The 27,959-nt window shown below is 40.6% G+C and overlaps 2 protein-coding genes and 1 non-coding gene across 6 annotated transcripts in view; 1 reads left to right on the top strand and 2 right to left on the bottom strand.

Annotated features, from left to right (window-relative positions):
- Nucleotides 1–194: 194 nt before the first annotated feature.
- Nucleotides 195–7,940, bottom strand: LOC119736802. Its single transcript, XM_038210811.1, has 5 exons — nt 7,383–7,940; nt 3,052–3,336; nt 1,805–2,035; nt 612–753; nt 195–306 (listed from the first exon to the last, which is right to left on the bottom strand). The coding sequence occupies exons 1-5, from the start codon at nt 7,444–7,446 to the stop codon at nt 195–197; spliced, it is 834 nt and encodes a 277-aa protein (XP_038066739.1). The 5' UTR covers nt 7,447–7,940.
- An 8,015-nt stretch (nt 7,941–15,955) lies between these two features.
- On the bottom strand, nt 15,956–16,028 carry Trnar-ucg. Its single transcript has one exon. It is a non-coding gene; the product is annotated as a tRNA-Arg (tRNA).
- A 146-nt stretch (nt 16,029–16,174) lies between these two features.
- LOC119737333 (von Willebrand factor A domain-containing protein 3A-like) overlaps nt 16,175–27,959 on the top strand; it is a 34,005-nt gene continuing 22,220 nt past the window's right edge. The window contains exons 1-11 of one of the 4 annotated variants that reach the window (XM_038211605.1): nt 16,175–16,245; nt 17,660–17,749; nt 18,474–18,663; nt 19,261–19,385; nt 20,626–20,721; nt 21,401–21,557; nt 22,082–22,188; nt 22,736–22,861; nt 23,737–23,845; nt 26,491–26,556; nt 26,687–26,818. In XM_038211605.1, coding sequence (XP_038067533.1) covers nt 16,199–16,245; nt 17,660–17,749; nt 18,474–18,663; nt 19,261–19,385; nt 20,626–20,721; nt 21,401–21,557; nt 22,082–22,188; nt 22,736–22,861; nt 23,737–23,845; nt 26,491–26,556; nt 26,687–26,818 — 1,245 coding nt within the window. In that variant the 5' untranslated portion in view covers nt 16,175–16,198. Of the gene's footprint in view, nt 16,389–17,643; nt 17,750–18,473; nt 18,664–19,260; nt 19,386–20,625; nt 20,722–21,400; nt 21,558–22,081; nt 22,189–22,735; nt 22,862–23,736; nt 23,846–26,490; nt 26,557–26,686; nt 26,819–27,959 lie in introns of all 4 variants that reach the window. The other 3 variants (XM_038211607.1, XM_038211606.1, XM_038211608.1) reach the window with 3 other exon arrangements.

Genomic DNA, 27,959 nt, shown 5'->3' with positions numbered 1-27,959 from the left:
CTCATTTTCCCTGTTTACACGCCAACTATAGCAATGGCCCCAGTTGGGATGACAATAAAGTTGGGCCGTAACATCCTCTGCGCCACAGCTCTGCAAAAGGAGAATTCCAAAAGGAGGCAAACACTCCACGTTTCAAGATGCTCCCAGAATTAAGAGTAGACACAACAGGCAGTACCATGACATGGGTTCTTGCTCTATGGTTCCACACTGTAGAAACATTCCATGTTGATCTGAACCAGCTTCATTTTTAGTGAATGATGCCCAGCATAGGTTACCTCCTGGTGCCGGTCGATGCTCGACTTTTCCCTGTAAAGTACACCCAAAGAAAAAACAGCTTCAACTTTCTTGATAGGTCATCTGAATATGCTTAACTAATTTGAATAACTATAATTTATTCATATTCATGACCTGGCTCAAAGTTGTAGTCGGCTTTTCGCAGGGACATGATATCTGCTCTGTGCAGCTCTAGCATGGGGTCTGTTCAAGATCTGCACATGGTAGCCGACTTTATCGTGATTAACCCACTTTCATGACTGAGAAAAGGTGAACTTATAATTTTCAAAAGTATCCCTGATTTGGGCTTGCCTTAGGTACTTGGACTTGTAGTTTACCTTTTTATTCTTTGAAACCTCTTATTCTTCTTTTTCCCCCAAGTCTTGGAACAAAATAAGAAATGTTTTTTATTACCTGAGCCCTTCTTTCTCTTCTTTCCTTTCTTGACATTCTTCCCTTGAATCACCTTTTTGACGTACACTAATATATGAGACAAAATGTGGTAAATCAGAAAATAACAAGAGAATGCCATGGTCCAGTGGTTACAGTGTTTGACTCCTGCATGATGATGCGTGGGTTCGAACCCTGCCAGGAACATGGTGTTTGTGCCCTTGGGCAAGACACTTAACAATAATTGCCTCTCTCCACCCAGGAGTATGAAAGGGTACCTGTGAGGGTAGAGGACCACATGTGCGCTGATATCGGCTGCTGCGCGGTCTCGTGGCCTGATGAATGGGGCAATAATTGTAAAGCGCTTTTGAGATTGTTGATGCTATGGAAAGCGCTGTATAAGCATTACAATTTATATTATTTTTCCCCCAATATTCAGGTAAGTCTGTAGAAAATGGTGTGATGAATATGTGGAGTATCAAGACCGTGAAAAATCAATCTCAAGTCGATATCAAGTCAATCTGGGGTCCATCTTAAGGAAATCACAAGACAATCTCAGGTTATCTCAAGTCCATCACAAGTCATATCTTATCAACCACAGGTCAATCGTAAGTCAATCACGAGTCAATCACAAGTTAATGTCACATCAATCACAAGTCGATTTCAAGTCATTCTGGAGTCAATCTTAAGGCAATATGAATGCAATCACAAGATAATCTCAGGTTATCTCAAGTCCATCACAAGTCATATCTTGTCGACCACAGGGCAATCGTAAATCAATCACAAGTCAATCACAAGTTAATGTCACATATCATCAATCACAAGTCAATCACAAGTCGATATCAAGTCATTCTGGAGTCCATCATAAGGAAATATGAAAGCAATCACAAGACAATCTCAGGTTATCTCAAGTCCATCACAAGTCACATCTTGTCGTCCACTGGTCAATTGTTCGTCTATCACAAGTTAATTTCACATCAATCAGAAGTCAATCACAAGTCAGGTCATATAAGCATTAGTCCAATGTTGCAGTTGTTGCACTTGACACTGGATGCATTTTGATTGTCTTGTGAGGACATGATTACAAAATCTGCATCTTCAGTAACTTGTCCGTCTTCCACATGAGCAAAAACCTACTCACAGACAATCTGCTTCATCCCGCACAGCTCCAACCCTTCCACCAGCCGGTTGATGGTTGCCCCTATGCCGGCCGTCTCCTCCCAGACCAACAGGAAGTACAGGGCCTGCTCTCGGACCCTCACGTACTTGGACTCAATCTTGGGCACGATGCCGGCCATGCCCAGCTCCACCGACAGGTGCTTCCAGTGGTGTCCTAGACCCTTGGAGACTGGCTCAAAGACGTGCATCATCTCTGAACAAAGCAAAACAAAAGTTACATTACTGTGAGGGAAGTCAGGTTGGTCCATTGGTACCTTTCTCACCTTCCACCTCTGTGACCCAGGTTTGAATCCTCAGCAGGCCGACGTGGATTCGGCTTTCTGTCCCTCCACGATTTTGTGGGGTTTCCCTAAATGTTTATCTGGTTTTCCTCCCGCCTCTAAAAGTGAGCATTTCTTCATTGTCTTCTGTCCACAGATTTCTTCAAGCTTGCGAGGAATCCCTCATTTCATTTACAGAGATAAGAAGCTAAAAGCAATATTCAGGCCATTATCGAAAAAAAAAGGCAAACATTCAGTCAAGTCAGTCAGAAATTTAAGAGAACAGTTGTTCACTTTTTAATTTGTTTGGGAGAGGCAATTTACACGTTTTTAAAATACAATGTATATGTCATAAAAAATAACTAGTGTTTAAAAAAAAAATACGGCTTTCTTTCCTTGATTTTATGGGTCTTCCTTGGAATATTATTCCAGGGTTCGCCTCCCAAACTTTTGCAAACATTTTTTTCATCATCCTCTCTATTTAGGATGCTTCAGGCTTCCTTGAGCTACGTACATTGTTGTACTAGTAACTTATGTTCACTTTTTGAGGGACCTTTTTGTAATACCAGAAAGAAGTAATGTCTGTCTCAAGTCTATCTGGCTCAGCAGGCAGATGTTTATCTCTGGCTTCCTCGATATAAATCAACTGAGAATATTTCTATCCAACCTCCACTCCCTGGATTGGATGCCAGTCCATCACAGATTACTCTCCAGCTAATGCCAGTACATTATGTACCCCTGGGTGAAGAGAGGCAAGTAGTGGTAAAGTGCCTTGCCTAAGGACACAACATAAGTCCAGCAGCTGGATTTGAACCCCTGACCCTCTAATAACAAGCCACATCACAAACCAACAGGCCGTAAACCACACTACCATCCTAGTCAACGTTCCTTTCTACCAAAAGAAGTAAAACGCCAACATTTTGGGGGTTAGTCTGTCTCAACTACTTACTTGTGAAGTGCTTCTGTTCCAGCAAGTCCGCCAGCAAGTTCAGGTTCATCTTGCGCAGCCCCAGCTGGTACACCTCGAATTCCCTGGTGCCCCGTGTCATCAGCTCGGCAAGGATAGCCTGGTTGATCTCTCGGTTGTGGCCTCTACCCTGGCGCCGTATGTCCTTGGCCTTGTCCTTGTCCACCACCACGTGTTCCTTCAAGTGCAGGAGCATGTCAAGGGACATAACCTGGCTGATCAGGGAGGGTTTGTGGCTCTGAAGCAACTGGCGACATTCCTCCACCTCTGTGTAGTCGGGAAACAAAAAACACAGACACTGTTTTTCTCCCCGTGGAAATTGGTTCGTTTATACCAGTTTTTCACACCAATAACAGATGGACTTGTGTGTTAGAATTGGTGCGGTATTTGCAGCTTAAACCTTTCCAATGCTCAGTTCAGTTGAAAAACGAAAAACAAATCCACCCAATCACTTAAAAGCTGTTTACCCCCCAAAAAATTATAATTTGTGTGTGTGGTACCTTAAAAAATTTAAAAATCAAATTTCTAATTTGTTACCACTTCCACAAGATATCAAAGTTATGAGCTTCCCAAATGAGACACCACACCCCAAAAAGGCAAAAAGTAAAGTATCGATTAAATAATTGTCAATAAGTATCCCGCTGTTTAATTCCAACTGTATTACAAGTGCTACCAATCTTTGCGCCTATTGACCGATTCGGGCACGCTATCAATTCTATCGCGAAGCCCCTCTTCAATGGCGAAAGCAATAGTTCACATAATCCGGCGTGGGGCAGCAACTTGGCACAATAGCGGGCACAATAGCGTGCACAATGGTTTCTCCATTGCAGGGGTTTTCGTGCGTGCGCACAGGAATCACTAGTCTGAGTATCACCCGTTAATCCACATAGACTAAGGAATCACGAGCCCCGATAGCAATTTTTTTTTCAAAGACCAAATTGCGTGCACAGTGTATTATAGATTTTCCCTCCCAAAAAAGTAAAAAGGTTTTCATTATTCATTTGCGAGAAAATATTTGTAAAAGGGAATTTTTTTCGCAGAATACAATCATATCTACGTTAAGACCGGCACAGAAATTAAGCCAATTTAAAAAAAAAAAATGATAAGCCAACGTCATTTTGATGTATGTCAATGACCGGTTCTCTGTGATTTTTTAATCAGCATGTACATTCTGCTGAACAGTATGTTTTGTCAATTGACTGAGAATCACTTCGTATAAAGCATAATGCAAGACGTCAGTGGCAGCATTCAGAAACTGAAAACTTCACCTGCATGTTAAAAAAGGTGCGTATTCATCTCGTCTTTTAGACAGACGTGTCAACTCGTGGGATGCAAATACAAAGATCCAGCATCGATTTATGCATACATACTTGCACATTGCGATTCACACAATGCTGTAACGCATTTAATTTTGCATCGACTGCGTTCAAAGTGTGGCTGCATTAAATATTCAATAAGCAGCGATCCCTGCTGCACATGGCCAGCTCAAACATAGCCTTTCTGCTTGAATATTGCCGTTTAATTAATACTCAACTTCTCTGTTTATATATACCACATAGCTGACGAATACATGAAGGGAATGAAATAATGTCATAATAATTTGAGTTCCATTAATGTTGTTGGTTGGTAATCGGGGCGCCATTTTGTTTCAGTTGGACTTTTGACTAACTGTTTTAAGTATTTGGCCTGGGAGGCTAGAATAAAGCTTTCATTAATTTATGCAGCATTCTTACACATTGCGTTTCACACAATGCTGTTTAAACGCATTTAATTTTTCATCGACTGCGTTCAAAGTGTGGCTACATTAAATATTAATTAAGTATCGATCTCTACCGCACACATGGCTGAGACAACATGGCCTTTCTTCAATATTGAACAGTTCTTCCTGTATTGATATTACCACAACGCTGACGAATACGTGAAGGGAGATTAAACACTTTCAAGATTACTTTGAGTTTCATTAATTTTGTTTGTTGTATACGTTTTTTGTTAGGGGCCAAAAAAATTTGGTCCCCCAAAAAGTGGGTCCCAAAAATTAAAAAATACGGCGTGGGGTTCGGGGCCCGCTTAAGGGCCCCGGAATTTTTTTGGATTCTAGATATGCTCTGTGGTACGATCTGAGGCAATTTCTGACCTCTTTAACAAATTTGGAGGAAAAGATGGTGATGTATGCAGTGCCTGCCTTTATTGCGACGTCACTTTAAAAAAAATTGGGTTCGTTTTTTGGGGGGTTGGCATGGCCCCCGTTGCCCCCCTCCCCCCCCCCCGATCCGCCCTTGCTTGAGGACCATTTGTTTGTGAGCACTTTTTCGTTTGAACCAACAAATTGCTCAAAATCTAAAATAGGGTGCACAACAACTAACATATTGAAACTTCAGCTCAGTGTGTACTATAATTTTGAAACAACAATAAAAACGCGTGCAAAAATGTTGGGGTCTCTAAACTGGATTCCATAATTATAGGCCCGCACGTAAAAAAAAAAAAAAACCTGTGCATGCCCGCACCGTTTTACAAACCACCTTCAATGATTATTTTCTTCTCAATGATACCATTTCAGACGGAACAATTTCACTGGGTACTTGGTACCAGACCTATCTTCACTATACAAGCAAGGATATATGTTCTTGTTAAATTGGTAGGTACTTTTGCAAATTGCAAATGTTCCCACACGTGCCTTTAAATGGCGGATTGTTTGTGACCGTACCGAGGCACAAAGATGTCTGGTACATAACTTTTGAGATCGCTCATTTAGACACTGGGGCGGTTCGGCCCCCGCTTCGCCATGATGGCGTTGACCTTTGGGTCAGTTGACATGGTAACGATCAATACAGGCGCCTTTGCGCCCCTCAAGTGTGGGTTCTCATAACACTGTCGCCTACTTTTGTTTTCGGACTTGTACATGTACATACGAGCTGGCTACTGTTCACTGTTAAGTGAACATCTCGAGCTGATCGAGTGTTAGTACTGAACTCAATTCGTGCGAGCCCTTTCGCGTTTAGAGTCTTGCTGTATACTATTGTTTGGGCATTAGTTTTAGGTACTGTAATGATAGAATGACAACTTGTAAATAGCACTGGTTCTTTTGCTGTGTTCAACGGATTCCGGAATAGTGCATTGGTATTTGGATTAAGATACTTGAAGTGACATTGAGAGGTTCTTCAATAGTGCACGTGCACTTTTAGGAGAGTGGAATATAACGATTTTTTTTTGAGCCAAGTATAAAGCGTTTCTCCCGCCCGCGCTTATAACCGCGCCTGCAGCGCATCCGATTGACAATTTTATAATTAGATGTTGTGGGAATTTTTGTTTTATCGTTGTCAAGTGTCATAAAAAAATTTAAATGTTAATCTATAGCCTGTTTTTTTTTGCTGATTGGATCATCGGACATAATTAACAAGCTAAGTCCATCGCATGCAGTGCACGATATATTTGACAAAATACCATTTTCCCGATTAAAAAAAAATGGCAGTGTTCACAATAGGCCTATATGCGAAAATCAGAAGAAAAAAAATATGTATCATAAAAAAATGGACAAAATTCGTCGCAGGGCCGATTATTGTGTGCGAACAGTAACGCATTGATTTGTGACTGCCGTTCATAAATCAATTTTAAAAAGGAAAACTACTTTCATTTGAGAATAGTCTGATGCCCTTGGCGATACAATGAGACTAACAGCATAAAAACTGTCTAATGGTGCAGCTCAGAACGCCATAAATCAATTGTGTTCCGTGCGGGTTGCTCTCATACATAATCAATTATTATGTCTGCGATAGAGTGGAAAAACACATTCATTGAATTCGGTCGATATTATGTCAATGATACTTCTTGATCCGCGTTTCGCTGACTATGCGTAGAGTGTTTTTAAGGACGACCGGGATAGAAGATGCTGTGGATTTCGTGAGCGTGGTTATATCGAATGTAGTCATCCCCTTCATATATGTAAGATGTAACAGCAAAATCGGCATTTTAACTAATGCATTCCACAATGAAACTGAAAAGAGTTCCATACTGTGCCACCACTTATATTCCCTAATATATCCTGAAAATTCCCAAATTTGTAAATCTGACGAAGAAACACTATATTTAAGGAGTGCAAAAAATTCTTAAAATACTTTAACTTTTGCTGTCATGGCCCATAGACTTAGTGCAGGAGGTCTGAGTGGTGGCCCAGTATGGAATTCTTTCCATGAAACTGACTATAATCGACAAGATTTGAGCAAACGAAAATATTTGTGAATTTCATCAAGCAGCCACCGACCGGGATCGACCTATCTTATGCCCGATACCCAGTTTAAGATACTCAGTCATCGTACCTTTCTCCTTTTTCTTTTTCTCGAAGTCATCCGGAGCGTCCGTGTCCATCGGCGTTTCGCTCATGTTTTTATTCCTGAATGTTCGCACTACACGAACAAGTTCGTGAGGCAAGTCTCACTCGGCCGTTCCACTAACTACATGTACATCAAGTATCTGTTTTGAGTCTTCAGTTTTAGATTAGTGTGGGGCTTAGATTTTGTTGATCGGCTCAATGCTTCCTATAGAGCGGCGACTTTTGAATTCCCCAAATCACAATTCAAAGCAAGGATTGCAAGCTCCATTCAAATCAGACGAGGTGGCGAGCGATTCGCTTGCAAAAGCTCCGTACGGTGAAATACCTGCGTGAAATAGCTCCGGCAAATTAAAACTATACACACAAGTGAGCGCGATGTTCGAAAGAAAGTTTAATTATGCAAGTGACGTAACGATGACGGATAAAGTCTCAGCCAATGGCCGTCCAGATGAGTAGCATGTGCTTCAGTAGTTGCCGTACGTTGCACGAGTGTCTTGTTTATAGTCCAACACCATGGCGGGTCTGTGCAAGACCGTGAATCGCTTCGTCGCTCCCGGCCGTCTGCAAATCCACAGTCCAGGGCAACCGCGCGCTTTATTTGCATAAGGTCCTTTGTAATCCATGGGATTGATGGATTGGCATTTCAGTGTGAAAACCGGTCGGTGGTAATACACAAGCAATTTTTCGAGGTCACTTCGGAAATCGATTGAGGACAGGACCCGTTATAGTCACCGGGGGGGGGGGGGGAGTGGCGTAACTATACGGGGGGGTGTCACGTGCCCCCTCAACGGAGATCCGTGCCCCCCCCCCCCTCCCCCGGTCGGTTCCCCCATTTTAAATCTTGAATTGCACAAAAACAATATATCGTTTGCTTTCAGTGCCCCCCCGGCCCGTTTCAAAAATTGGTGCACCCCCAGGTGCCCCCCTCGTTTAACCCAATAGTTACACCGCTGCAGGGGGCAATGAGGGCGCACTTGTAGGTCTTGACTTGAAGGACTCTTTTAAAGAGCAGTTTTCGTTTGATGCTTTGGACGAATTTGCGCTACCTCGTCTTCGCCAGAGACCAAGAATAGAACAGGAAAAGCAAACATGCCCCTTTGAATGTATAGATTCTTTCTTGCTCATCCACCCACTTCATTACAGCATGCTTTATTACTATAGTTTTTGAAAGCCTTATAATACCTTTTTAAGTTCTTGTTACCGTCTCTTAGAACTGCTGAATTTAAATAGAGGCTGAGGCCAAGTTCGCGCAAGTTGACCAATGGTTAACCATAGATCGACTAACGCTTGCCCGAACTCTGTCTAGTTGACGTTGGTTGACTACGCTAGTCGACTATTTGGAACCAAAAATCCTACTGGGCTGGTTGATGCAACCAGCTGGTAACCAATAGCCGCATTCATAACGTTAGCAGAGAGCCAGGATCCAGAATTTTGCGATGACGTTTTGACCAGCGTTCGACTAGAGACGTTCGCACGTTGTTATCAGTGCGCAGGCGTAAGGTACGTCACAAATCAACCACTAGTCGACTAATGGTCCTTGCCCGAACTTGGCCATGGCAAAAAAAACACTTCAGCCATGGATGAGCTCTGCCGTATCTTGGCAACCAATAAAGCAACAGAATCTGTTTTTCAAGTGCACTTTCGGATTTGTTAGCCGCTCCATCCTTGCAATGAGCAATCAGTACGCCTACGCGACAATGAGCCCAAACATTGTAGTGCGACTGCGCTGCGTGCGGCCGGTGTGTTCCGAATACAAAAAGTAGTGTCGTTTGAATGTGTTACAGGTTTCTTTCAAAACAGCACGACAAAAAAAAAGTTTCTCTGAACTCAACCTGTAACATAAGCTGAATAACTTTCGCAATGAAAAAACACATCCGGGTCTTTAGAAATAACTTGTTGTGATCGCTTTTTATTCAAACCATAATTTGAAGGGTACGTTTCGCACTAATGCTTACGGTCCGTTATTGGCGGGATGTATTGAGAGGACACAGATGGGAATTGTTGACAATCACAATCGGCATTGTGGGAAAACTTCCAAGTTTCCCTTGCGCGTGATATTCGAGACAGAACCTCATTACTTCGGTTGTCCTCGTGTCGTGTTTGGGCCGAGGGGGATCAGTAAACACCCGGATATGGTTTCTGTGTTTGTGTATATTTCTCGTAACAACATTTTAGTCCAACAACTGCTGGTCGTGTTTCATTTCAACTTGTGCATGGCTTTATACGCAAGAGTCATGTCGGGAACGATCAACTTTGACAAGAGCAACCCGGATTTGACTCCGTGTTGAGCTCCAGGACACGGACAAATTGGAACAGCTCATTTTTCCGCCCCCCCCCCCCACCCACCCAAAAAAAATCGTTACGAAAGTAACAAGGCCCTTCTGCTTGAAAGATGAAAGAATAATCATGCCCTTTGGTGTATAGACAATTTTATCAACAATTAACACTGATAATCTTGAGTCTATTAAGTTGGTCAGAGTATAGCCTACACGTCAAACTAGAAATCTGTTTCTCGATTTGCTCACATAACCAAGTACTTCAACACTCTTACAGCTGAACTTCTTAACTTACTAGCTCTGATAATTTCCTTTAAATTATTCCGTAATGCCCTTCAGTACATAACGGAGAACGATAAACTTCCTGATTTGGTCATTGCAGAGCCAATTCACACGGGGAACGTTTACTATAGCAAATTTGCCTTCAACGGAATACACTACACGTTAAAGGAATCATTAGGCAAAGCTAACATTTCCCAATGCGTTTATGGAATTTCCTCCAAAAACACTACGAAATGCGATGAGTTCAGCTGTCATTTTCTCCAATAGTGCTATAGGAGTTCATCTAGAACCATGCAGTCAACTAGTAGGAGTATAGGCCTACATTTTTCTCGAATGATAATTGTTATCTGCGTTCCAGCAAACATGACTGTGTTCGTATTGTTAAACGCAAGTCACCTCAACGCTTCTGTGCAGATTAGCTGATAATTTGTGTATTTGTAGGCCTAATTCCTAATTCATGGCCACTTTTCAGATAAAGTGCGTGATAAATCAGGGTAATCGTGGATTAATTGAGATTAATGTTTCGCAATCGCCGAGTATAGTAACGTGCGCACCAACTTAGTGCTGATTGCAGCAAGTCGAATTTTGACGGTTTTGCAATGGTGTTCTATGAATCATTACTCAAAAAAAATTCAAGTGCTGTTTAATGGTTTTCTGCATAATTCAAACTGTTCAGGCCGCTTTAGGCCCAAGTGTCACTTCAATAGAACGGCATTAAGTTATGACGAAATTTAAGGTAAAAATATTAATACATGTACTCTGTACCGGGTACCGTATACCATGGCACGTGTACTTGACAAAAGTGACTTAAATGTATTATCCAACATTTGCTTTTGCTGTAATTTTCCGAAATGGATGGATTTTGGGGTTAGTATTTAATGGAAAATACTGCTACACTGACCTGTTATAAAGTAAATAGATGCTGGAAAACCAAGAAAGCCAAGGTCGGCCGACTATCGTTGAACATTGATACAAACATTCCGCTTTTCTTGAAAATGACAGCATACCCAGGTGCCATGATTTCACTGGATTCTTGAGACTGTAGCATTATTCACATACAGTCAATAAAATATTTCATAATAATTTTGGTAGTGTTGTTTTTTGATGTTTGCAAATGTTGTACAAATGTATATTACCTTTAATAAAATCGTATGCCGATTGCAAATCTGTGTGGACACAAGTTCAGACAAATCTTATGATAGTTATAGCCATAAATGAGATGTATTTTATTCAGAATCACCACTCACGGTTTGTCGTGTATATCTCCATGGCTGGGGCGTGGTCCTGGGCGTGGCTGCCGGCAGTCCTGCCCCTCAAAGGGCGTTCCCAATTGGCCGGGTGAAAACAAGACAGCCCCGATCGTTTTATTCAATCACTGCTGAGTATATGTGACATACTTTGGTCCTGATGACGACAAAAAACGTGAAAGCTGACGTTTGAGAAAATGTCAAAGCATAATAATATACATTGTACATCATATTCACAGTTTATACGTGGAACTCAAAATGCAAAGTGCAAGTCAACAAACAGTGCAGTTCAGGGGTGGATCCAGCTTTCAGGTATGAGAGGAGCTAGAGGCAGAAAATAATGAGGAGGTGTATGTCCGACGTTTGAAATAGGTGGCGCTGTCACCAAGCTTCGGTGCTGGGTGCACCCCACCCAGCACCAAAGCTTGGCAACTCGGGTGGAGTGGAGAGTATAAATTTGATCCATTAAGTACATTCTTCTGTGAAATTTCCCATTTTTTGGTGGAAGTTGGGGAAAATTCTCGTACTTATGTCCATAACAAGATAGCGTATTTCTTCAAACGAATATGAGATTTAATAACTTTGCGTTCACTGATCCGTGTTCTCGGACAAACTGCACAAACATGTACAATGTAGGCTACATGTACACAGTTTACCAATGGACAGTAAAAAAAATACCTTAGTATGATATTCCGTCCATTAAAGTATATTTTCCTTCCATAAGTCGGAAGGTATATTAAAGGCTTATAGGATCATTTGTTTCCCTGCATTTTGTTCGTTTCTAATAACACCACTCCAAATCCAAAAATAATTTTCAAAACCTAACCTGTTGAAGTCTCAGCTCAGTGGATATTACACTTTCCGAGACGGCAGTGGAAAAACCATTCACAATTTTATGATCACGAAACACGATTTCGTCGATAGCACTCCATATTTCCAACAATATTGACTGATCGTTTGAAATCGCCTATTCACTTGATTTCTTCTAAATGACAGCAAGCCAGACGGAATAATATCACGGGGTGTTTAAGACCATTACGATCTTTAATCTAAGTAAAGCTTTTTTTAACAATAATTCGGTAGGTTCAAGACTTAAGGATTAATTAACGCAAATAATCCTATATGCCAGCCTTTAAATTGCACTTACCTGCCTTCTTGCAAATCATCCATACAAAAAAACCCACACGATGACACCATGACAAATGAGCCATAATTAAGATGATTTGTAATTTTGTTTGATCACTGCCTCGATCCCTCCCGCCATGAATAGACCACACACTTCAGTCCGTACCAAAGGTCGCACCGATATTCGTATTACAAAGTCTAATTTGTTCTCATAATACATCAACAAGTCAATTAGATTATAATCACGGTATAGGTCTATACATCGACAAAAAGATATGTGATTTGGCCGGGGATTGGCGATAAAAGAAACAATTATGAGAAGGGGAATAGGCCTAGAATTTGTTTTAGCGCACGGACTGCAAAAGTATTAAACCTTTGTATATAAATATATTAACTCCAGTTTAAATTTCGTACACGAAAGAATGTAGTGTACTGATGATCTGACACCAATATAAGCGACAACAAAGTCGATTGGGTGTCGTGAAATTATTTAGGGCCTGGTTTTTTTTCACACCAAAATCCCCATATTCTCTCATTCACTTGCAAGTCATTTCAAACGGTTTCTTTCAAACAACGGCGGCTATATAGGTTACAGTATTTTATATAAGTAAAAGTACCTCAATTAAATCTTTGATAAAACAGGATTTCACCTTACAACGGTTACAAAAAAATGAGAAACATTTTCTCAGTGTCTGGAAGTCGGATCCATGATGAATAATTACAAAAGGAAATGGCCTACCTGTGTGATGTTCCCGTTAACAAAGTTCGGTGATCGATTTATTGATTTACATGATTTACAATTACTATACAAGTGTATAACAAGCTCGAAGCTAACGCCGATTTACTGTGGAAGTGTAAGGAGATTGGCAATGTGCACGTAAACCCGGAAAAAAACCTGACCTGGTGGTGAAACATGAACGGAAAACACATGTACACCGACCATACCAGCAAAGGGTCGCTAGCGGGGCAACCGATGGCATTCCACGGTATGATTCCACGGCAACGTGTACGCTGCTAGTAGTACTCAAAACAGATCAACGGTACTACGGTATAAAGATCAGAAAATGTCACCACGAATCGTGTAGAAGTACGTTTTCCCACACTACTAATGTTTTAGGCCTACAGGTAAAATAAGTTCTGGACAATTCAGAATTGTGGAATTTTCTGTTCTTACCTTAATTACTGTGAAGAGTTTCAACAGTTTTTCAAAGTTTTGTCCATGACCCGTGGCCACTGTATATAGAGTAGTTCGTACTGCTATTTATGCACAATGAACACCTTGCATTGTGTAACGTACATGTGTAATGCGCACGCTGTTGACAGTTCAGTTGTTCATGGGTCTGGGCCACACAATTGACACTATGGGAACCATAGCAACAGCGTTATTGGCAGCGCTTTCCTAATCCCTAAGTCAATCGTTTCAAACCCAAATACATGTTTGCTAGTGCTAAGTGGATTATCTTCACACCGCTGGCGTTGGGTGGACCATCCTCCATGGTTGGACCATGATAATTAAACAAATAGTTGGACCGCAGCTCCATGGTTGGACCGTCCATCGAGGTAGAAGTCTGGCGGCCGGTATGCTAATTTATTCCTCCATGTGCTATAATAAAAGTTCTTGAGAGATGTTGTCATGTATGAAAGTCCCCATAAAAAGGGAATTACTTTCACAAGGTACCTTGGTGTTCTTTTCTTCTTTAATTTTCCGCTGATGACCCGACTTTAATTTCCCAAATTATGCACGAACCAATCTCCCCAATACAATCAGAAACAATTATAAAGTGCTGCAAATAATCCAAATCGGCAACCGCCACTTGTACACTCAGAACAGCGCCACCCTCTGCCGAACTCACCCCCAAACGACACTAACTTGAAAGACACAATTTCGAGGGTTCTCGGCTCGATCATTCCGCGGCGAGTGTGTGTTGCTGATGCAAGGTTCAACTTGTTTGCCCCTGAGCGCCTTGCAAGAGAGCAAACATTACCTCAAGTTTCACAGAATGTGAAAATTTAGAAAGGTCTAAACCTCACTCTCCATAAATCCTAAATTTATAGGTTTGGTTTATTCGGGTGCAATTTCCCTTCGAATTTTGGAGTGTCGCAACTTTTGGCGCTGAATTTTCGACACTGCAGAAGGCCTATAGGTGCTTAATCGAGTTGCAACAAATCACAGCAATTCCCGAGTGAACATCTTCAGTCGACAAAATTATTATATAGACAGTATGCGGGATCATTCATTAATCCTAAAAGTAACCAACCGAATTATTAAAAGCTAAACAGCCCTTGAAATTAGTCCGTCTGGCTTGCTGTCGTAAGAGATCAGGAAATTGAGGGCCTAGGTGCTTCCCACTATCAGTCAGCATGCTGACTCAGCTCAGTGATTGTTGGACGAAACAGAGTGCGTTTTCGTGATCATTATACTTTTATGCATGATTTTTCACTGTTTTCCCGAAACGGTGTGATATCCACTAGCTGAAACTTCAACAAGTTAGGTTTTGAACATACTTCTTTGGATTTAGACTGGTATTATTGGGGAAAAAGGCAAAGTGCATGGAAAGTATATGATCCTATATGCCTTAATAATTATCATACATTTGAAGCTTGTAATGCGTGGCATGGAGGAAGGAACACAACACGGCACACAGGTCTGGCCGCTAATCTAAAAGTGCCGGGCAGGTTTAACAGTAGAGCATTGGAACAACATGGAACAACGGAACCCTCCGTAGTGGTGTTCCCTAATACGTGGCACACGTTTACCCCGACTTTCCACATCAGTGTTGCCAACTTCTTCTTTGTTGACAAACTTCAAATTCATTCAGTAAAATAGTGGTACTTGTACCTTATTAATGCTTGCTATGTAACCTCTGTGAACAATTTCGGTGTCATGAAATTTCATCCGAAATTCAAAAACGGGCGGAAATTGGGTACAAAATCGGTCGAAACTGTTCTAATTCTGATAAACCATTATTAACTCTGCTTACATACCCAACTAGAAGTGTGTCAGAAAATTGTGTTCTAATTTTTGGGGACATTCTTTTCAAACTGGGTTCACTGCACTTCGAAATAAAATCGCCGGGAAACTCACGCCGAAATAAATTGTTCTTCCAACTTTGTAACGGCAAGCCGACAAACTCTCGATTTATGAACGGGAGTGTTTAGAACTTGATGTAATTTCCCTTTCTGCGAAATTTCAGTTGAACTTTTCAAGTGCTCTAGCTAAAGGCGCTACAGGCGAAAAATCAAAGTGCGCCGCACGCGGGCCGCGCCACGTGAGGATTGTTACAATAGATGGAGCTAGGTTTGCATGGTCCTCTCCTCCCCGACGGCAACGTTTATCTTATAGGGAGGAAATGGAGATTCTTATTGAGAAAACTAATCTGCACAATTTTGTTCAGATAAAAAAATATATCTTTCTTAAAATGGGTATTGTCTCCTATTCTGACAGCGTCATGAGGCAAAATTGGACCGTATGTGATGATATTGATGATATTGAAAATAATCATAAATATCTTTATATTTGTGGGAAAGAAAAGTGTTTAAAAAAAATGTCAGCCACTGTCAAGAGCCACGGCTTTTATCTTTCGTGCAAAATCTGATAAATAATATTATTTCATAAAAAAAAAAAAAAACGACCACGAAGGGACTCGAACCCTCAATCTTCCGATCCGAAGTCGGACGCCTTATCCGTTAGGCCACGCGGCCGGTACAGGCTATGGGAATTCTTGCTTTATATAGTATTAACCAAAAACATGAATTATAGCGCCCTCAACGGCAAAAGGAATAGTATGGTGCTTTCTCAATCACAGAAACGATTTTGAACCAAATTTCGTCTAGGTACTACTTCTCCTCTGATTGATTGCTGTGTTGTACGCATGCGCGATGGAATACTATTGGCAACCGGGACAATCAAGATAAGCAAGTGAATTTCTGCGCTGTTTTTACCCAAGATTTTCTATATTTTACCTTCCCAAAATAACTGTGTGGCTATGGATTTCGAGTAGGAAAAGTTGACTTCTTTCAAGAACCCACAGCAATGATGAATGGGGACTTTCGGAGCGAAAGGTATAGACTTTAAGCTGAGACCCCGTCTCCGCGATCGAGCGCAGCTCGCACTGTACTCGCAGTCGCACTCACACGTACATGTCATGCATGTACACAATGTACATGTACACAGTCACTGTCACAGTACAGACGGACGACAACTTGTGCGAACGTCAACTGAGGAGGAAAATTAAATTTGGATTGGAAAACGAAAACGTCACCTTTCCAATTTGTTTTCTGTTACCAAAAACAAAGTCACCTACACACATATTTCACTTTTTCAGTCCTAAACTGGGAAAGAATTCCATACCTGCACAATCGCCATGGCATGAGACTTGTCAATGTCAGTTGTGTGGAAAATTGTTTTCTCAATCTCACTCATGATCAGCATGCTCAGGACAGTAGGACTCAATGGAACTCTTCATTGTTTACTTTTTAGGACACGTTATCACTTGTTGATGGTTGGGTAATCCTTACTTTTAGGACACCTCTATTTTGTATGAGTTCTGTTCAAAACCGACTTTTGCAGATGACTGTTCAGTACCAAAGTGACTCTTGCAGGCTAAAGAAGTCTTTTTGCTTCAGACAAACTCATGTTAGTTATAATTTGGAAAGCACTTTCGAAGAAAATGTGACTTTCCTACCTTTTTTTGCAGTTCACCATCTTGCTTTTCAAATTTATTTTCTGTTTTTCATCGTCGTCTTTAACCCCTCATAAATCAAAACCCTGCCCTCTTTCTACAAAATCAAACCTGCTGATATTCAAGAGGTGTCATTGCCAAATGTTCAAATGTGTCAATAAATATCAGAATGTCACTTTTGAGTGTCATTTAGTCAGCTGTTTTGGTGAGTCTTTCAACCTTATATAGGAAAGGGGTCCTAAAAGTAAGGATTACCGATGGTTGATAGGCCATTGAAGGGTAAAATAAGTGATGGCCATATCTCAAATTCTTTCCCCAAATGGCCATGGCAAGAAAGACACAAAAGTTTAACAGCTATGTTGAGCCACCATTCAAAGCATTTCAACTGGATTAAAATACTATAATTTCTGAATTCTTACACAAAAGTCTGTAGGCTACTCTGAGTTGTCATTGAATGATTGACTTTCTTTGAACCCATGTTCCTTTAAAAATGTACTGCAGTTGTAGCGCATAAAATAAACAATTTTAATCAAACATTGTGTTTACTTTTTTTTTGTAAGCAACCAGAAGAATTGTGCTGAGCATTTTTTTTTTGAATTTTGGAATTAGTTTCTATTTTTCCATATTCTAATCAGTTGTCTTTCGTATTAGACCGGGCACATCAGCAACGTACACAATGGATGACTCTGATGAAGAAGACATTAATCTTCCTTCAAGTGGAGAAGACCAGAAAATTATTAGGTCAGTAGACTCCACTACCATCAATCAAACATTTGTGCAAATGTTTGATTGAAAGTAATTAGTGTTTTGATATTCGGGGTATCATAACGCTATGGGCTGCGTGCACAAGTACCCCCTCAATGGTAAGAAAGGGAGAGTTGGGGGAGACCACTGGGAGAGACATTCGAACGTGTCGCCGACGACGCCCAACGCTCACGCGAAGACGCTATAGCTTTGTGCACATTCAGAATAAAATAGGTCGTGCTTATTTTACGCGCGCGAACCTGTCCACAGGCTCTCGAAAGTGGTCAAAAGCGCCCTCTTTTGTTTGCGCACGGAGCCCATAGGTTTTCAGATTGTCAATGATTGATACATTTTCAGGGCACATAACCAGTTTTCGTCAACACATTTCTCAAAGATTCAACCTTAGTTAATACATTCACATTCACAATGCTTGGACAGTGAATTTGATGATTTCTGAGGGGCAAACTTAAGAAAGTGAATTGTTTTAATTTTTAATACCGCTGTCAGATTTCTATTGAATAATTAAATGTGTACAAAAATAAATAGATAAGTCGCATAAGTGTAAATGGTCTATCAGTTATTGTCCTAATCAGTTACGGCTTGGAATATCGATTGACTGCCCAACAATAATTTTGCTAGATTACATGTAAGTAGGCATCCTCGGTAAATTCCCAGGCATTCAGCATTACATTTTTTTCTAATATCCAAACCTGTATTGTAGGAGACCTAAGACCTCCAAGCAGACGTTTCTGACCCAAAGCCGGGCGACAAAGAAGCGGAGTGCAAATGCCAAGATGAAAACCCGCCGGTCTTTAGAGGACAGACCTCCATGGGTCCAGCCGTCTGTCCGTGGGGCCATGCCCACCCCTGACATGACGGTGACACACATCAACCAGACCCACGACAGGGTGGTGAGTTGAGGCTCTCCTGGTGCTTAGAATTTCTCAGAGCCGTTTCAAAAATGATGCTTAGTACGGACAAAAACATGTTACCGACCATTATGTGTTGCAGTATATAGTCCTACTGGCTCTTCGCTGACTTGCGCAATAATAAATATATTTACAAAGTGAAATTTTTCGCTGAGGAAATTCATGAAGCCAATTTTATGGACCTGCTTACAAGAATTTAAAGAAAGTACACAAAATATTTACTTTATAGCAAAAACCAGGTCAAGAGATACATGTAATGAGGGATATTTTCTACTGAGCACTTAACCAGTTCATGCCAGGATTATTTTGACAAGAACGGAACAAGGCGCGGGATTACTTCTACTCGACCTCATACCAGGCGGGTTGAAGCCATCACCCTCAAGCAGTACACTCATATTTTCGGCCTCACTCGCTGCAAGTTGGTCACTGACAGATATTTCCGGCCTCGCTCCCTTCGTGTTTATCTGTCATCCATTCCGAATACCGCAAAACTTTTGGGGTTAAAGGATGCCGAGTCATTGTGAAATTTTATCCGAGTCGTACATCTGATAGAAGACTCCTTGTATTTTCTTCCCACAGAGGGCACGCGACATGGCGGCCATGTTTAACGAGGGCCAGACCTCCACCGATTGGCTGAAGAATCACAGCATTGAGCACTTCAACCTGACCCTCAAGGATCTGCTGAGCAAAGGCCAAATTATCAGGTCAGTGATTCAATCTCGACTGCCCAACATCCATCAAAGACCTACACTTGGTCTTCATTGATGTGATGGAAGCATACTGTTTTGCCCAGTCACTATTACTACATGTGGTGGCTCGATGCCCCAGTTGCATGTGTATCTAAAGAATGTGCATTCAGTTACTGCACAATCTTGTATTGGATGTTCATGTATCTGGAATGATAGTCGTTGCATAAGCATCCTTCATCTTCATCTTCATCTTCATCTTCATCCTTCATCTTCATCCATCATCTTCATCCTTTATCTTCATCCTTCATCTTCATCCTTCATCTTCATCCTTTATCTTCATCCTTCATCTTCATCCTTCATCTTCATCCTTCATCTTCATCCTTTATCTTCATCCTTCATCTTCATCTTCATCCTTCATCTTCATCCTTCATCTTCATCCTTCATTTTCATCTTCATCCTTCATTTTCATCTTCATCCTTCATTCATCTTCATCCTTCATATTCATCCTTCATATTCATCCTACATCTTCATCTTCATCCTTTATCGTCATCTTCATCTTCATCCTTTATCTTCATCTTCATCCTTCATCTTCATCCTTCATCTTCATCTTTATCTTCATCCTTCATTTTCATCTTTATCTTCATCCTTCATCGTTCATCTTCATCCTTCATCCTTCATCTTCATCTTCATCTTCATCCTTCATCCTTCATCTTCATCTTCATCTTCATCCATCATCTTCATCCTTCATCTTAATCCTTCATCTTCATCCTTCATCTTCATCCTTCATCCTTCATCTTCATCCTTCATCCTTCATCCTCATCTTCATCTTCATCTTCATCTTCATCTTCATCCTTCATCTTCATCCTTCATCCTCATCTTCATCTTCATCCTTCATCTTCATCCTTCATCTTCATCCTTCATCTTCATCCTTCATCTTCATCTTTCATCTTCATCCTTCATCTTCATCTTCATCCTTCATCTTCATCCTTCATCCTCATCTTCATCCTCATCTTCATCCTTCATCTTCATTCTTCATCTTCATCTTCATCTTCATCCTTCATCTTCATCCTTCATCTTCATCCTTCATCTTCAACTTTCCTGGAAGTGATTACTTTTTGCCTTCTAGGAAAGCGTTGTTATCTACAACAAAGCATCCGTGAGGCACAGAATTTGAATGTCAGGAAATTTTTGTTTGCTCTGTCCACCTCGTGTGGAAGATTTTAAACAATAATATTTTTTGTCTTTTCCTTTCCAGACCAAAGAACAACAATAACAAGCGCTTGGATGGCCCACCGCGGGAGCTACAGTTTGAGGCCAGCGTGGTAAACGAGTTTGAGTACAAGCTTTATGAGTAAGTAGTCAAGTTTCCAAAATGATCTGACTACCCAAAATCTCGCATGGGAATATGTTTTCCTCCGCATTCCAGTCAAGTTTAGAGGCCTCATTTGAATAGCGAAACTGGAGAGTCAGGTTGGCGAAATGACACTTTTCCTTGCCATATACTGTGTGACTTGATATGAATCCCATTTTTCCCACCCTAGTTGACAAGTGGATTGGGTTTTCAATTTCCTGGATTCATATGGATATTCCCTGGAATAGTTTTCAGTAATTTTCCTCCCACACCAAAAGTGAACTATTCTTTACAATCTTCTACCTCTAACTTTCTTTAGAGCTACAGTGCCTGTGCCCTTTTGAACATCCCTTGGTTTTACTACCATAAGCAATTAAACCTTCGAGTACAGAATCGGTTGCCTAAATTTAGATGGAATTGTAAAAATTCACAAATGACCTTCAGGATCATATATTGGCTGGTTGTTTTCAGCAGGTGGTATTCTGAGCCAATGGTCAGATTTTAGACTTTTAACAGCACAAAAAGCCCTGACTGACATGAAGTCTATTGCCACCATGCTTCCCAAGCTTTTAAAACGTTGATACATTTGCAAAATTGTCAGTGCATATGAACCTTTCTGTACTCGCAAGAAGCTGTTTCAAAGCAAAACGTCTTATTTGATTTTTTTTTTCTACCCCAGGAGCATCGAGATGTACCACAACCGCATCCGCTGGCTGCTCAAGGGCAGCAAGAAGACCTTTGGTATGATCAAAGGGAACAAGGTAGCCCTGGTCATCGACAGCTCCGACTCCAACTGTGGCTTTGGTCGGATCAGCCACTTCAGAGAGTCACTTATGGTCAGTCTCTTAACATAAAAACCTTGAGCATTTTTGCAAGGGCCTTCATGAAAGCTTCAAAATCCACCAATGTGCTTGAATCTGATGGCACAATTTTTATACTTAAACTATCAAGAGGAATCAGGCCGCATGAAAAGTAATGGTGGCTGGGATCTAGATTCCTCAATCCTGCAAACTCTTCCAGATTTTAAAAGATCACGAAGAGTTTGTGATAGTCTTTTCCTTCATCCATGGGTATATTGGAAACCCCATTCTTGTGTGACCCAGGAACAGTGTTCTTGGGTTGCTGATTACCAACGCCAAAAATTAAACACCAGCCAACATTACCCCACAGTGCTTTCTACGCCCCCAGTTTTTTTGAGGTGTAAACAATGAGCCTCAAATTCAATGCAAAGTAGAAGAATGTGTGGATTTGGAAGGATTCACAATGTTTCCTAGTTAAAGTAGCTCAAGATTTTGTGTCAGCATCTTGATATTTGGTCATGATAAACTTGGAAGCTTTATTTTTGTTGGACCTCGTGTAGGAGTTGATCGACGAGCAACTACACAACCGGGAAATGCTGTACCTGATGTCGTTTGGTACAGACCTGGACACGTTATGGCACACTCCCAGATACACCAACATCAGGATGTAAGTTATGCTGCATATTAACAGTTAGGCTAAGGACCAATTTCAAGGAGTGTTTCAGAAAAATCACTTAAAATCAGAACAATTATTGTTTGTGCCCGTTTCTTGGCTGATTTTTATTTGGCACACAATTTTTCTAAATGGTACTTTCTGCTTATCAAGTCCATAAAATTTGGCCTTATTTATACAATATTAATTTTAAAAAAATTAATTAATACGTTTTCCACGAGTCGATTTGGAGTTGTTCTGCTTTGGAAAGTCAAGTCAGAGTATCTCAAGGAAAAGAATTCACCTATCCTCTGCCGTAATAAATGGAATGATGCCTTTCATCTTCATTTTTGCCTTCATCAATAGCTCCATTGAGGGGCCTTCTATTTGCAAACCAATAGAAACTCTGGCTTGTTCCTAAAGCAGAACAGGGACCCATGTCGAGTCAAAGTCCTCCAAATCAGGCGACTAAAATTTCCTGAAGCCAAACCAACAGACAAAGCAAAGATTTTGAAAGATTTTTTTGTTTTATTTCAACTTCATTGACATGTTTTCTCACCAGCCTGGACGAAGCCCGGTACTGGGTGAACAGCCTGTCAGGCACCGGGGGCTGCAACCTGCTAGCTGCTCTCAAGAAGGTCCTGAAAGTCAAGGACATTGACTCCATTGTCCTGGTCATGGGCAGCTGGTAAGTCTGTCATGGGTGGAGTACATGATTGTAGCTGTTCTACAATTATATCCATAGCCGTAGTCCTAGTGTCAGCCACAGCCATAGTCATAGCCATAGCCATAGCCTCAGTCATAACCATAGTCATAGCCACAGCCATAACCATAGTCATAGCCACAGCCAAAGTCATAGCCATAGTCATAGCCCTAGTCATAGCCCTAGCCACAGCTATAGAGCCAGTCATAGCCACAGCTATAGTCAAACGTACCAAAATGATTGTAGCCATTCTACATCTATATCCGTAGTCATAGCGTCAGCCATAGTCATAGCCATAGCCATAGTCACAGCCATAGTCATAGCCGTAGTCATAGCCGTAGTCAAAGCCAACGTCGTAGCCATAGCCATCGTCCCTACAACTATAGCCGTAGTCATAGCCTTAGTCGTAGCCATCATCCCTATGACTATAGCCTTAGTCGTAGGGACTGAATGACTTGTGATTGGATAGGACTACCACAACACTGATACATCCATATCCATAGTCATAGTCATCTCTCGCAGTTGAAATTGGTTCAACTTTTGCGAATTCGTGACGCGAAAACTTGCCCTGACGACACAAATTCGCATTCCCGTTTCGCTTTCGCGGCAAGTATTAACCTGTGTTTAATGGGAAAAACATTTTTTGTTCTTAAAAAGAATTTGTAACTTTACAGTGCGGTTTGATGATGTTTCCTGTAAGAGTATAGAATGTCTTGACCAATGTTCAAAACAAGTTGAAAAAAACTGTGTATTTATTAAAAAAACAAAACCAAAAAACGGCTCTTTTTTCCATTCTTCGAGTATTGAGCAAACCTGGTTTATGTGCTTACGATCTTGCATTGTCATTTTTTTTTCTGCAGTCCTGATCAGAATGCTGAAGCCCTGGTTGAGTACATAGAGCAAGCCGCTGTAGGCCGGCAGGTCCCTTTACACTGTGTGACATTTGACTGCAATAATCATCTCACTAATGTAAGTATACTGCACTAGCATCTCATATTTCTGTGTGAAAAATCAATTTGCAGTTGCGCAGAAAAATGCGACCAAAAGTAGGAAAACTTATCCTGCTCTGCAGAAACCATAAAACCCATATGTGTGTTGCTAGGGATTATGCCTGAAATATGTGACATTTGCATTACATCTAATGCGCCCTCATGTTTGACAGACTTTTGCTTAAAAGTCACTGCAGCGAAACAGCCATTGGCTCGGTGCACAAATGCAGGAGGGAGCGTTTCAAACCTAACAACATGAGCAAAGCTTGGCTGGTAACCATCCATATTATTATAGAATTCAAGTGGAGGGAGGTGGGAACCAGTCTAGAGATAGAGGACATTCTTAGCTGGTTCCTTGCCCTGGTATAACTTGTTATTTATTGCATACCAGGGAAGTGTCCTTCATTGTCAGGCGTGTGTTTTGCATTATTCACATCACTGAGGGGGTGATTGTGCGCATAGCTCATGAATCATACATTGTGCATTTAAAAAAAAAATCACTGCTGTTCAGGCCGTGAAATTCCCCATTTTTTCTGATACCTCTTAGATATATCAAGTTACTGGAATCCTCTTATCAGTGATGATGCTCATCAAATTCCCAATTTTTATTTATTTTTATTTTTTTCTCCATTTTTCCTGTCATGTGGAAGTCTGAGTATCACCCGTTATTCACAGAGCCCAGTCATCGTGATGTCATTTCATTTGCCAAAATCAGGACTATTTGTTTGTTTGTTCAATTCGAATGCAGTGTTTTGTAATACATCAACAGCCGGGCGCGTATTGCGTAACGTAATACAGAGCACGTGACCACAGCCTTTGTGGCTGTGTCTAGGTTTTTTTTAATCCACGTCTATGACGTGACAACGGTTGAATGCTTAAAGACCCGATATAGAAAGTGCCCGCTGATTGGTCAAAATCTAGAGGTCTTGCATAGTTAATCAGCGAATCTGTTCAAATATTACATAGACTAGTCACGTGGTCCCTGTTTGATCAAGAATAACTTTTTGCTAACTTTTTTTTGCAAATATGTTTAAATTGTTTGCTGCAGAAGAAAAAGAAACACAACATGAAGGTACACAGGTTCTTATAAATTTTTTTTTATTGTACCCTTCATTCTTTGCCAGGCATGACGCTTCAGTGCTTCCATTGCTGCTTTTGCTTCCATTTTCTGTTCAGTATTTATGTTGTAAATATTTCAGCCATGACGGAGCACGATCAGCATTTCTGAAACCTGTCTTATTGCAGACAGTTGAAAATTATGATATGATTTGAAATATAGGTTCTTTTTAATTTTATACATTGTCTATTAGTTTCAATTTAATTTTTCTACTGTTCTGTCAACATTTGCTTTTCTTATTTGACATTGCTTTCCAGTGTGGCGCAGATATTGTAACTCTGTTTGGGCAGTGTGCATGTTTTTTTTAAAAATCATATTGATGCCATGGGATCCCTGCAGTATTGAGAATTAATTATTCACGATTATATTCAGCTTACACATTACATCGGCTGATGGCTTATTGCAAAACTTCATGGCAATGCTAAACACAAACTTCCTGCTAACAAAAATGTGTCCATTTAATGGAGACTACCAAGCCGGCATCTTCCAAGCCAGCAATACACATAACAAACATTCTACATGATTTGCTTATTCATCTAACTTGTCTAAAAACACAACAGTCATCAGTTAGGAGCCTGCGGACTTGTTAGTGGAAACGAAAAACGCAGTGGTCTTATTAATGTATGTGCTTCTTTGAGCTAGCTTTTATTTTGTTATGCCTGCTTGCCCAGCTGCATGTACACTGCAACTGCATTTTGCTGCTATACGGTTTATAATTGAAATCATCGTAGTGAATATGAGGCTGTGTCTATAGTAGTCAGCTGTTTTGTATGCATAGCCTTGTGGTCTAGCCGTAGCCATAGACAACTGTGCGTAATTTTAAACACAGCCTCACTGTGGACTCAGAATGTTGTCAAAGCGGTTTCTATGTACAGTGAAATCTCGATAAGTCAAACCTCAAGGGAACAGGTTCAAAATTTGACTTAAGCAGAGTTTTGAGTGAAGCAGGGTTGTATATCATTGTTATACTACTGAAGGGAATGGATTCTTTGTTTGACTTAACAGTTGTTTTGAGTTATCAGAGTTTGACTTTAATGAGATTCCACTGTAGCTTATTATTTATCATAATAATCAATATTTATCATATTTATCGTCCATTTATGTTTTGGAATCAATACATACATACTTGGGGCAGCAAGATTTTGCTCAATAAGAACTATTAGGCTTGGTTCCGGTCTACAATTGAGTTATTTCATATGACATATCACTCTCCCCACAGCTATTTTTTTTCAGAAAGACCGGTAGAAACTGTCTTTTAAAACTGTTAAATACAGGAAAATTTAAGTTCATTTCATCTTCTTCTTTTTTTTATAAGGGGAGGGCACAGATGTTTACTTGTTAAATTTTGGCTTGTTAAATTTTTGGGGCCCCCCCCCCTTTTCTTTTTTTAGACCCAGTCGTAACAGACTTCATGTAATTTTATACATTGACACTTGAAACATCTTCTTACAATTTTTGCTTTGATGTGCTTAATTTAATTTGGTTAATTTGTGTCACTTTTTCTCTAGCTGACACTACGCAAGCTAGCTGACATTTCAGGTGGCCGGTATCACGTCTACGCATCAGGCTCAGAGGTATGTTGTTTTTCTTCTAATTTAAGTGTTTATAGAGTTATATTAGAAATTTACCTTAAACACTGAGTTTTTACAAAAGGATAAGTCAATCAGTCTTGTATTTTTGTGTTCAATGTTATTCCCTCTCCAGGAGCAAATCTACACCGGCACAGACATCACCATGCTGCTGAGAGAGATCCGAATAGCCCAGGACGTCATCAACAAGATACAGGAAATGAGGCAAGGCATGATGGGAGATGCCCTGGTCAGCATTCTCAACGAGGTCAGTCCAATCAGTTGTCAGAAATTCAAATTTCTAGCGAAAAAAAAATTGTGTGTTAGAAAAAGTTCAAAATCATCTGTATCTGTGTGTTTATCTTTTTCTCCAAAACATAAAAATATTACGCGAGAATTGAGCCCAACATACCAATAACCTTTTCACTTGATTATTAAATATTTTATATCTAGATTCTGTATGTTTTTTTTTTTTAAATCCCCAATCAAATAATAAGCTGGGCTTTGGGTGCGGCCTAGGGTGTGCTGTGTTATAACCATAGAGCTATATTAAATTACTAGAGCGCTAACTCGATGTACAAAGTAATGCCTGATAGGCGCATCCATGTTTGTACACAAACCAACGGAGAACTAGAAATATTGTACGGCTTTTGTACGGCTATTTGCATATCTGCGTTTGTATTCCATACCGGTGCATTATCGAAGCCGATAAGCCCAAAACCGAAAAATCAGCAAATGAGCGTGTCATTTTGCTCTGCGCAAACAGTGCAACGCGTGCGCGTATTTGCTGCAGATGCTTTTTGCCGTGACATTTTTTGAACTGTCATGACGCCCTGGAGTTGTTTGCGTATGTTCTACTTGCGCGTTGCATGTAGAGTACACTTTCAAAATTCAATCCATCTTATTACATTCTGTTCTACAAACAAGCACATGAATTCAAAATGTCTGCGCCCAGGATGGCTTCAAAGCGTCCCCGCGCGCAAGAATGAGGAGTTAGTGCTCTAGTAATTTAATATAGCTCTATAACAAATCTTTGTTCGAAAAAGTAAGATTTAAAGCACGGACTGAGCATTACACATCATCAACATGGTTTCACAGTCAGTGGTGCATTCACAACACATGGTGCTTGACCAAAAGGAAGTCACTGTGGATTAAAAAAAAAAAAAAAATGCCTACCGAAGGCAAAAGACTGTTTCTGTTACTTATTCCATCTTCTGTAATAAATTTCAACACAATCTACCCAGGTACTTTGCCAGGAGACTTCCAAAATCCTCCCAACACTTGCCACTCTGCTAAAACTCTCTGCACATTCTCCATCCTCTCAAAGAGCATCAGAAAAAAATGTTGCAACCTGACGCCACTTTTTTCTTCACATATCATCCCAATGAAGGTCATTCATTGCAAAAAAT

This window comes from Patiria miniata, unplaced genomic scaffold, assembly GCF_015706575.1.
Source record: "Patiria miniata isolate m_02_andy unplaced genomic scaffold, ASM1570657v1 HiC_scaffold_3, whole genome shotgun sequence".
Lineage (NCBI taxonomy): Eukaryota > Metazoa > Echinodermata > Asteroidea > Valvatida > Asterinidae > Patiria > Patiria miniata.
Note: the sequence above shows the minus strand (reverse complement) of the source record. Positions and strands in the feature narration are given on the sequence as shown.

Coding starts and splice junctions, on each gene's coding strand:
- LOC119736802 (XM_038210811.1), bottom strand. CDS start 7,446: ATGAGCGAAACGCCGATGGACACGGACGCTCCGGATGACTTCGAGAAA. Junction 2,036..3,051: donor GGAACAGAAGCACTTCACAA/GTAAGTAGTTGA, acceptor TGCTTTGTTCAG/AGATGATGCACGTCTTTGAG. Junction 307..611: donor AGGTTTCAAAGAATAAAAAG/GTAAACTACAAG, acceptor TGTACTTTACAG/GGAAAAGTCGAGCATCGACC.